Source organism: Syngnathus typhle, linkage group LG8, assembly GCF_033458585.1.
Source record: "Syngnathus typhle isolate RoL2023-S1 ecotype Sweden linkage group LG8, RoL_Styp_1.0, whole genome shotgun sequence".
In the NCBI taxonomy this organism is placed as follows: Eukaryota; Metazoa; Chordata; class Actinopteri; order Syngnathiformes; family Syngnathidae; genus Syngnathus; species Syngnathus typhle.
In genome coordinates, this window is record NC_083745.1 from 2,950,167 (window position 1) to 2,961,585 (window position 11,419).

Sequence of the window (11,419 nt, forward strand, 5' to 3'; positions counted from 1 at the left end):
TTACAAAAGTAGGACGGGTAAATATTCCTGAGACACACAGAGTTCAAATAGTTTACCACGTGGCCTGTTGCTTGCCAAAATGGATTTTTTTTTTTTTTGCGTCCACCACAGGGCCGAGGAGGAGGATGAGCACCTGGAGAGGACGCTAGAGCAGAACAAAGGCAAGATGGCCAAGAAAGAGGAGAAGTGCGTCCTTCAGTAACAACATCAAGAGCAACAAGAACAAAAAGATTGTACATATGCGGCCTCCTGCCAAGTTGTTTGATGGTTTTACAATTTATGCTTTAAAAGCGGTACTTTTACAGGATTTTTATGGGTGTCGTGCTGCAACTGGAACGCCCCAGGTACATAAATGCTTTTCTTTCATTTCCAACTTTGAACAGTGAGCAGGTGGACTTTTTCTTTTTTTTAAAGAGGAAAGAAACGTTCTTTCTTCTTCATTCACTTTACAACTTTTTACTGTAAAATATCTTCAATTGTCCATACCTGATAGTGTTTTTAATGATTATTTTTTGTTCAAAAGCAGTTTACCAAAAAGAAAGACATTTCCCCCCTCAAAAAACATTTCTTGTATATTTTTATCATAAAAGCTTCAGTCTGCTTTTTTCCTTTAAGAGTCATGCAGTCAAATTGAAAAAAGTTTTATTTATTGTTCTATGAGCTGCTTGTATGTGAAACTGCCATCACATTCTTTTCCTGTTTGGATTAGTATTTATTGAGATTCGCTTCCACATGCATCTTGTATGAGCTCACCACATCTTCAGTTTTATTTATTCCACTGGCTTCAAGACCAACCTTCAATAAACTTCTTGTACGCGTGTCATACTCCACTAGAAATGCCTCTAGAGTATTTTTACCTCATTAAAATAGCTTTACTGAAGGTTTACACTAATTTTGAAAGAAAAAAAAAAGTGGGATATTAAAAAAACTTTTTAGTAAAATTGTGGTTGACATTCTAGAAAATGTAATTAAAGAACAGAACTTTGAAATATTTAATATATATTTTTGCGTTTTGCATTTAATTGTTAAAATTGACTGAGCACAAGGATCAAATGTATTCAATTTATTTTTTCCCTTGCTCTTTAATTCCCCAGCGACCTAACTCATGGAATCGACTTCCACTGAGCATACGTCGAATCATTAATTGCACCGTTTAAGTTTTTTCTTAAAAAAAAAAAAAAAGAAAATAAGAAATCCTAAATCTTCCCGACTTCCAGAACCCCTGTGCGCCTCAGCGGCACGCAGGCGAAATCTTAGCCGGCGAGGAGGCGCTGTGCGGCGGCCTCGTCTCACTCTGACTCTCCCCCTCCCTTCCATGTCTCTCGTAAGAAAGGAGAACAAATAAAGAGTGACAGCACACCTCTTCTTCCTCCTCCTCCTCCCCTCCTCTTCTTCCTCTAACTTTCACATTATTAATCATCCCCACTTGACTTTGTTTTATTGCACTTGTCACATCAGGGATTAAAATTAATAATGAATTAAACTGGGATGGGGGGGGGAGGCACTTTTTGGTGGTCGATTTGAATGACGTCAAAATATTCCTTATTGTTCGTCAGAATTTATTACACAATCACCGGATTATTTAATTAATTAGCTAACAATTTTGTTGTCATATTTGATCAACTTTTCAATGAATGAACTTAATGTGCATGAATGTTTTTTGATGAAATAATCCTTACCTGCTTTATGGAGATATTCATAAATCCTTTCGTCTGAGTAAAAAGCATCGTCATCCACACATGCATAAAGGCCCCACGTCCACGATCAGGTCCACTTGCACTGCACTGCTGCTGCTCCATCCTGGGGATGGATTTATGGAAGTATAGATGGATGAAGGAGGGATGGAGGGAGCAACTTTTCCCTCCTCCTCCTCCTGGCCGCCTTAATCCTTAGCTTTAGTGGCTCAGAAAGGAATTCGAGCACAATTTGGGATTAGACAAATAATCTTAGGGAAGCAAAAAAAAAAAGAGATGCCTGGTCACTTGATACTTGTAGATGACAAGAAAGAACCAGCAAGTTTAGATTCTTTTGCTGTCGTTTTGCATCATTCGTACGAATAAAAGCGCGAGCGCGTGTATGTCTTGTAGTCATGCCGCTGGGTTTTTTTTTTTTGTTTTTTAATCGGGCAATTTTTGGGGGCCTCCCACACAATTCCAAACTCATTTTAAAAACAACCGCTCTCCTTCGTGTGCTATGAAATATTTCTATTTATCATAAAGTGTGAGCGTGTGACTAGCGGTGAAGGTGCTCCTTTATTATTCAACTTTACATCCTCAAATGTAATTCTAAATGGGGATTAGAGCTCATTAATATTCATGAGACTGGCCCGAGTGTATTTGTGTGCATGTGTGTGCTAATGCGTGTGTTTGTCGTTGTCTGCGCGTGTGTATCGAAAAGCACTAAAGCACTAAAATTGATTAATATAATGTTTATTATATTTTTATTTGTCAAGCATATATTAGCGTAACGGGAGTGGCCAACTGCACCAGCATTCATTTGTTTTATATTTAAATTTTCCCAAATAAGCAAAAACTTGGATTTAAACACATTTTGGTCAATTCACTGAAAATATGAAAAGCTGCCTTTTGAAATAAAACAGCATTTCCACATGTATAAATCTACATGTTTTCTTTTCAATCTTTTTAAATTAAAAATATTTGCTAACTAAAACAAAACAAAAGTCTGAAGTACTGCACAAGCAACTGGCAGTCAAATCCTTCCGAAAACATTTCAACAAAAGTCAATTGATTTCATGCTGCAGAAAGAAACCGGAACTAAAGTTCTTTTAAAGTCAAATAAAAAAAATTAAAAAATGAAAGGGAAACAAAAAGACAACTACAACTTTTTATGTTTTTACATTTTTTTAGCAATCCAAAAAACAAAAACAAGTAGAAGCGGCCCTTGGAGGAAAGAAGTGAAGAAAGCGAGGGAACGAAAAGAGAGAGAGGGCGAAATGGGCGTGAGCTCCTGTGTCTTTCTTCTCTCTTATTGGCCGCCACGACCTTCCTCATGCGGAAGTCGTGCTCCCATTGGTTGTCGTAGGCGGGCCGGCAGATGTCAGCGTTCTCTTAGAGGCGCGGGGCGGGCGGAAGGCCTCTATTAGCCTCATCAAAGCACACACACACACACACTCCACAACCGCAACCCACAAACGCGTCACTCTTCTCGGCCTACGGACGACAGAGGACCCGCCGACGCCGGAGCCTCTTCCAGAGCTTTTGTCAAGCGACATGTCGATTGTTTTTCTAGTGGAAGGAGAGCGACTTTAGGCGGCTTGTGTGCTCCCGTTGCGGCTTCTGGATACTTTGAATTCATTTCAGTTGCTGGGAAGGAGAAAGAACGTCAGGAGATAAGCAAGCAAGGTGACGACAAGTTTCAAGACTTTCTTTTTACAAACTTTTGGACAGAACCACGATTAAACAAATGAAATGTTTTTGTTAGCAGAATACCATTGATCAAGCCCGTAATTTTCATTTTTAGTCTCCGTCGTTTCGTTTTGTAATGTTAAGTCACAACGAATCCTAAAATTGTGGTTTCGTTAACATTACTTTTTGTTTGCACAAATTGACCTTAACTCACATCTTTAGCATTTTATGAAATTGTTATTGGATCGCCATGTACTTAATTTTATGGATCTTGTTAAAACAATTTCTTGGCACACAAAAAGGGTCCTAACTCATTTTTTTGTAGGCTTCATTGATCATAAAAAGTAAATACAATTATTTGGCTTTTCCATTACTTTTTTTAATTATAAATTACATTTCCCCCCTCCAACATTAGTTTATTCAGATGTAAACAATGTCGTGTCCTGGGCCATGACAAAAAAAAATCAAACAGTTATTAAAAAATTACAAATAAATAAAGCGAAAGGACAAGAAAAAAATTGGGATCGGGATTGATGTATTCAAATTTTTAATGCTCGCTTTAAGTGTGGAAGCTGAGTTGTTGCTAAAGATAAGAAGCGATGGTTAATTGTTGCTGGAATTGTTTTCAACTGTTTGCTGGTTGATGAGTGCTGCTAAATTATAATGAAGAGTTGGGGGGGCGAGGGGGGCTTCATTTGCACGCAGATGTTTTCTTGTCTGCGTTTGAGCGCAATACACGTCCACTCTAGTCGAGAGAACTTATCACAAGTTGATGGCAAACGATCTCCAACAAGCAACCTGGAAATGTTTCATTTGTTCCCCAGAATAAACTAAATATAGTTTGACTCTTCTGGCGGAATATCTTTAATTTCGTACTTAAGTTTTGAGCTAATGATAGAAAACTATTTGGTGATTTTTTTTTTTTCTAAATGATATCAAACATGTTTGAATCCATTTGATTTGAGCAAATATTTATTCAGCGTTTCCTCCCCTGAGGACTTAATAAGATTCGAAAATAAACAAGCGTGAACGGCCATTGAATAGACTCCTTTGGCTGCCTGACTTGTTGGGCGAATTAGGAAAGATTTATTTTTATACAGTTGTGATTTCTCTTAAAAATGTAAATGCGTCGTTTTTCCTACGTTAACAGTTTAAAGAAACAAAACAAAATAATAATTCACGTTTCCTGCTAAGTTGATTTGATTTATATTGGAAAAAAAAGACGTGCCACATTTGCTGATTTTAGTCACACACCAAATCAATTCATCAAACTTACAAACATTAAAATTCCCTTTAGTATCTTGGAATTATTCTTAAAAAATCTTAAACCTTTTTACCTCCTATTTCCACATTTCTTGAATGATACAAAACCTTGCTCCTTCCAAATATTCAGATCATTAGTTTTGAGGATTATTTTCCATTCCGAAATAACCCCAATTTTCCAAAACCACATATCCAATTGAAGAGATTTGACTTTTCATTTCTTGAGATTCCACCATTAAAGCTCGTTTCAGAACCAAGACGTGTGCCAGTGGTGCGTATGTTAAAATATGACGATGCAGTCCGAACGACCCTCTGGATGACTTCGTGAACGTGTATTACTGTTTTTTTTTTTTTTCATCTTTCCGTGACGTCGCCTACAGCGAGCCGCCTCGGGCCCTCGCGTCTCGCCAAGCTGCAGCATCCCCGGGGCCGAGCGGCGAGCCAGTGGGCCGAGCTGGGCGGCGCCGCAGTGAGCGCCTGTAGCATGATGTCCTACCTCAAGCAGCCTCCCTACGCCGTCAACGGCCTGGGGCTGAGCGGAGCCGCCATGGACCTGCTGCACCCATCCGTGGGCTACCCGGGTACGCACGCGCGCACTGCGCACGCACGCTCGCTCGCTCCTCAGTTTCCACTTCGGCGGCGATTACGTCACGCGCCGACTATTAATATTAATTGGCTTTGGACTCATGCACAATTCAACGTGCGCAAACGTGTACAGTTCTCCGCGCGGCCTTGTTACTTTCATGCTGCAAGTTTAAAATGAAACCCGAGTCACTTTTATTTTTGGCACTGGGTGTATTGAGCCTAAAACAGTTTATCCATTTATTTTCATTGTATTAAATTGGACAAAGTGTTATTGCTACGGGAAAAAATTGGTCGACTGAAGGGTAGTTACGCCGCCAACAAACACTGAGTTAAAAAAGTTTAGATATTGTGATCGATGTTTTGTCCCAATCTTTATTCATTTATAAAAAGTGCCTGTTAGAAAAAACAGTACAAAGGCTTATTGAGTTTATTTTATAAACTCTTTATTCTGTCTTCAATTGTCAGTCCACAAGTTTTTGATAAGCCTAAAACAATCTTGTCTTTTCTATTTTTTTAAATAATCCTGTTTAAGAAAACATAATTAACTGTACGCAACCACATTTGTTCGGCTTATCTTTTCCATTTTTAGCTTAAATCAAATATAGTATTTTCAATATTGGTTTATATGGAGATTATAAATTTGTGTCCCGGGCGTTTATCTAAAGAAAAATACATAGTAAAAGTTCGTGTAAACTGCATAACTGGATTGACTTCACGTCAATTTAAAATATGCGCTTCTGTCATTACAGTTGCATGAATAATTCTAACAAACAATGCCAGTGATTTTCTTTCATGTAATTACTTGATTTTAATTTTTCAAATCCAAATGACGTCTTCGCACGGAGTATCATTTTAGCAGAGGAGAAAAAAAATCACTTCCATATTTGTTGTTTAAAATTAGGTCAACTTCAAAAAGTTGACCTCGGCAAATGCCTGTACAAAATAATTAAAATATCGCAAATATGTTACGAGTCAAGTGTTCAGGAATCATGAAAAAGGCCAAAAGAAAAAAAACAACAACAACGTTAATTTGAACGCTTTGGAATAATAGTGAGATTTCATTGCCATTCGTGAAGATATTTATTATTTTGTTTGTGCGTGTGTCGTTAGCGACGCCCAGGAAACAACGTCGCGAGCGGACCACATTCACCCGGTCCCAGTTGGACGTCTTGGAGGCTCTGTTCGCCAAGACCCGCTACCCGGACATCTTCATGCGGGAAGAGGTGGCTCTCAAAATCAACTTGCCAGAGTCCCGTGTCCAGGTCAGCGTCGCCATCTCACACGCACTCACTTTAGTAACCACACGACCGTTTTATTGCCTCCCGTTAAATAATGTCCAGATGCTATCAAGGTGCTCGTAGCTAATAGGCTAATTCATTAGCTCAACAGGCGGGCTCTTTGAGTTGATTTAGTAGCTCATTATTAACATGCAGTTGTCACTTCAAATCACTTTGCAGCAAATCGGAAGTGTCGCCAAAGACTTTGGTCAAAGTGCCCACTTGACTTTTATCGACTTAATTAGCGACGTTTGAACTTGTGAGGAAGACCTAACTTGAGCGTCGCCATTTTATGTCCGAAAAAGTCAATACAGTCATCGAAAACGGCGTTAACTGTTTACTCGCGTTATTAAGTATTATTCATTTCGGATTATATGTACAAATGGCAAGGAAAGATTTGTATGAAGCATGCACACACTGAAGTCTCAGTCTTGTAATATTTGTTTAAAAAAAAATCAAATGCATTTACAATACATTGGAAATAAGTTAGTGAGGTCCAAACACTGTTCAAAATATGCAACTGCTTATTTGACATAAAACATTGGTATTATGGTTATTGCTGACTTTTCAGTGTCTTCTCCATGCCAAGTAAAGGCACAAAATCAAGTCTTACCCCCCAAATACCTGTTGTTGGAAAAATTAAAACATACAGTGGATGGAATAAAAAATAAATGTTAATTGAAATTGAAATGCGCATGCTATAGTGTTATGTTTTATTTTCTGATTTAGATGAAAACATTGTGTTCAAGTGTTGTGGTTGCAGTGTTTCTAAATTCTTTTCAAAGTGGTTACATTTTGTGCTGTGGAAATCTGATAAAGTAGAGTGAAATTTGGCTGGGGCTGTGGGCTTTGCCTGCCCGTCTGATAATAAGGCCCTACATTTTCAGACGTTCATTAAGGTGTGTGTGTGTGTGTATTTCCAGGTGTGGTTCAAGAACCGGCGGGCCAAGTGTCGTCAGCAACAGCAGAGCGGAGGGGGCGCCAAGGCGCGGCCCCCCAAGAAGAAGTCGTCGCCGGCCCGAGAGAGCACGGGTTCGGAGAGCAGCGGTCAGTTCACGCCACCCGCCGTCTCCAGCACGGGTTCGTCCTCGTCCTCTTCGGCGGCGTCCAACCACGCAGCGGCGGCGCTGAGCAGCAGCACGGCTCCGTCCATCAGCACTGTGTCATCCATCTGGAGTCCCGCCATCTCCCCGGGTAACGCACCCGCTCCGGCCGCCGCTCCCTCGGCCGCCCCGCTTCCCGAGCCCGGCCCGCCCTCCAACGCCTCCTGCATGCAGCGCTCCATGTCAGGATCGGCCACCGCCGCCGCCACCTCGTACCCCATCTCCTACAACCAGACGGCAGGCTACGGCCAGGGCTACCCAGCCCCTTCCGGCTCCTACTTTGGGGGCGTGGACTGCGGCTCCTACCTGACGCCCATGCACTCCCACCATCACCAGCTCAGTCCCATGGCCGCCTCGTCCATGTCTGCACACCCGCACCACCACATCGGCCAGTCCTCGGGACACCCGCACCATCACCACCCGCATCACCACCACCATCCTCATCAGGCCTACGGAGGCTCCGGGCTAGCCTTCAACTCGTCCGACTGCCTGGATTACAAAGATCAGACAGGCGCCTCGTCCTGGAAACTCAACTTCAACGCTTCGGACTGCTTGGACTATAAAGACCAGACCTCCTGGAGGTTCCAAGTCTTGTGATCAGTGACTTTTGACCCCCCCACCCCACCTCTTGGGAGATGGAGCATTCAGGAGCTGAACTCTGAAAGCTTTGGTACATTCGCAGGCCAATGCGTTCAAGAACCGGAGCGTTGAGCAATCAGAGCACTTGGGAGCCAGAGCATCCAGAAGCCAGAGAACGGAACTCTATGAGCCGGAATGTTCTGGCTCCCGAGTGCTCCGGCTCTTGAATGTTCTTGAACTGGAGCTCTCAGGAACTGTAATACTCTGGGTTCAAGAATTCCGATTGTGGAGCTGTGGACTCAAAACTCTAGGAGCTGGACTGCTCCTGCTCACAAGTGCTCTTGCTTGAATGTTCTTGAAGTTAGGAGCACATGGAATTCTCAAAGCTGGAGTATTGTTGTTCCTGAATGCTCCGTCCTGTTCCTGATCTTGTGCAAGCTGGAATTCGAAGAGCCAGAATGTCCTGAGCCTGAGCGTAGAATTCTTAGAGTGGGAATGCACCTGCTTACAAACGCTCTCACTCCTGAATGTTCATGAGCTGGAGAATTGGGTAGCAGGAAAACCTCGGAGCCACTCGGACTTGAAGAAGACAAAAATGAACAAGGCAAAAATGTGTGTTTTTTTGGGAGGTGAAAACGACCAGAGAAGCTGTGTGGAATATGACTCAAAAAGTTCCCCTTTTTATTTGTTTTCTTTTTAGAGATTTTTAGTCAGCGTCTGAGCTGAACGTGTGTAAATATGTATTTGGGTCAGTTCCAATGACCGCCTTTAGATGGTGTTTTTTTGCAACTCTTTACTACACATGTTGGAAGAAAAATACTGAGGAAAAAAAATGTAAATGTTTCCAAAGAGATTAAATTGGCCCCTTAAAAAAAGTTTTATATATGAAGCTTTGGTTTTACTCTGAACAAAAAAAAAATGTTTTTAACAGGAATCTAAAGTAAAGAAACAAGATGAAAGGATTCCACTCGCTTCTTCCTCTCATCTTTCTTTGGATTTGTGGTGATGTTTGAACAAAGCACTTGGCAACACTAACAAAGAAATATTTGGATTCTACATCTGGTCACTTTGGAGAGCAAACTGCGACTACTCTTCACTTCCTCAAAATGACTTCTCTTGAGATGATGTTGAATGTATTTTCGCACCCCCCCCCCCCCAAAAAAAAGGGCGAGAGCACCCTAACTTCCATGTTCACCCAATAAAGATCCCTTCAGTCATGTTGATTTCTTTGCTACTCAAGTCCATGAATTTATTTGGTCTTGGCTTTACTAATAATGAAAATGATCTCCCCTAACTTTAGAAAAGGAACTGAATGTTGAAACAGTCGTTGGTGGCGTGTGATTGGCTGATTGCAATACATATTCGTCATCATGCTTGGTAAGTGAGACGTGCTCACGCCAAAAACGTGGCATGATTTAGCAATTCTGCGGTATTAAATGTATTGGGGGTATTTTTAAAGAGGAACATTTCTGCAGTGATTGAGTGGCAGTCTACGTGAGACCAATTCTCGTCTGGACCATACATATTAAAGTATGTACTTTGTTTTAAATTACATTGTAAAAAGGCTTTTATGATTGACCTCTGTCCTTTGACTCTTGACCCCTATGGCTTATTTTTTCTAAGGTCATTCTTAATTTTTAAGCCTTACTATTTTTTTTTTTTTTAACATAAAAAAGCCTTACTATATATAATTAAAAAAAAAGCCTTTAAATACATGGTCAATTAAAAAAAGCCTTACGATTTATGGTAATTGTTTTTTTAAATAAAAAAGCCTTACCATACATGGTCATTTTTCAGACACATAAATGGGTCAAAAATGACACGGTGAGGAGTTTTTTTTATTTTATTTTTTAAATATTGTCACAATACAAAGTTACACGTTAGGCACTCACTTCATATGCATCACGACCCTGGCAAAAGCACGCTTTTTTTTTTCTCCGTAAAGGTTAATGTTGGCTCGTGAGTGAACGATTTGTTCAAAAGAACAAATCTTTTCAGTGAGCGTGAGTGACCGGATCACTTCCTGAAGTTATTCGTTCTTTTTTTCAGTTCATATGACTTCAACCAACGTGCAATGACGTAACTTATCCCACACCGTAGGTGTCGGTAATGCGCATGGAAGCTGGTGCTACCTCGCCGTAAAACAAGACGAAGAAGAAAATGACGTAACTTCCCGTTCACGAACGAGTCCTGAATTGCATTTCCCGTTCACCACTGTACCTAATGAAGCGTCCGAGTGACGTCACTGATCAAACAGCCAATCAGAAGGTGGGGGTGAGGGCGGGTGTGGCACTTTTCACTTTCAGTTAAGCTTTGACCATGATTTTTCCCTAATAAAGTGGCCTATTATTAGGTACTACTGAAAATGGCAGTGTACCTAATGGAGTGTCCAAGTGACGTCACAGATCAAACAGCCAATCAGGAGGTGGGGGTGAGGGCGGGTGTGGCACTTTTCACTTTGAGTTAAGCTTTGACCATGCTTTTTCCCTAATAAAGTGGCCTGTTATTAGGTACACTTGAAAATGGCGGTGTACCTAATGGAGTGTCCACGTGATACCCTCGTTAAGTGCACCTGCGTGAAAAGTTTTAGCTCCTGCGGAACGTGAAAGCGGCTAAAAGTTTTCACGCAGGTGCGCTTAACGAGGGTCACTTGGAAAACATGTTGGAACGCGGCCCGAGGACTAGAGGTTGACACTTGTGACCTTTGACCATGTTATTTCCCTAATAAAGTGGCCTGTTATTAGGTACACTTGAAAATGGCGGTGTACCTAATGGAGTGTCCATGTGATACCCTCGTTAAGTGCACCTGCGTGAAAAGTTTTAGCTCCTGCGGAACGTAAAAGTGGCTAAAAGTTTTCACGCAGGTCGCTTAACGAGGGTCACTTGGAAAACATGTTGGAACGCGGCCCCGAGGACTAGAGCTTGACACCTGTGACCTTTGACCATGATATTTCCCTAATAAAGTGGCCTGTTATTAGGTACACTTGAAAATGGCGGTGTACCTAATGGAGTGTCCACGTGATACCCTCGTTAAGCGCACCTGCGTGAAAACTTTTAGCTCCTGCGGAACGTGAAAGTGGCTAAAAGTTTTCACGCAGGTGCGCTTAACGAGGGAATCACATGGACACTCCATTAGGTACACCGCCATTTTCAAGTGTACCTAATAACAGGCCACTTTATTATCTTGGAAAACATGTTAGAATGCGGCCCCAAGGACTAGAGCTTGACACCTGTGACCTTTGACCAT

General features: G+C 41.4%; 2 protein-coding genes across 4 annotated transcripts in view; both read left to right on the forward strand.

Moving 5' to 3' along the window:
• The window catches only part of ehbp1 (EH domain binding protein 1), a 63,153-nt gene extending 62,316 nt beyond the window's left edge, over positions 1 to 837 (forward strand). For all 3 annotated transcript variants that reach the window (XM_061285146.1, XM_061285147.1, XM_061285148.1), the window contains one exon: positions 112 to 837. In XM_061285146.1, the coding sequence (XP_061141130.1) occupies positions 112 to 202 (91 nt within the window). In that variant the 3' untranslated portion in view covers positions 203 to 837. The remainder of the gene's footprint in view (positions 1 to 111) is intronic.
• Positions 838 to 3,112: 2,275 nt separating this feature from the next.
• Positions 3,113 to 9,389, forward strand: otx1 (orthodenticle homeobox 1). Its single transcript, XM_061286034.1, has 4 exons — positions 3,113 to 3,362; positions 5,009 to 5,209; positions 6,324 to 6,475; positions 7,414 to 9,389. Exons 2-4 carry the CDS (start codon positions 5,113 to 5,115, stop codon positions 8,188 to 8,190), a joined length of 1,026 nt encoding a protein of 341 aa, XP_061142018.1. The 5' UTR covers positions 3,113 to 3,362; positions 5,009 to 5,112; the 3' UTR covers positions 8,191 to 9,389.
• The last annotated feature ends 2,030 nt before the right edge of the window (positions 9,390 to 11,419 follow it).

Coding starts and splice junctions, on each gene's coding strand:
- otx1 (XM_061286034.1), top strand. CDS start 5,113: ATGATGTCCTACCTCAAGCAGCCTCCCTACGCCGTCAACGGCCTGGGG. Junction 5,210..6,323: donor CCCATCCGTGGGCTACCCGG/GTACGCACGCGC, acceptor GTGTGTCGTTAG/CGACGCCCAGGAAACAACGT. Junction 6,476..7,413: donor TGCCAGAGTCCCGTGTCCAG/GTCAGCGTCGCC, acceptor GTGTATTTCCAG/GTGTGGTTCAAGAACCGGCG.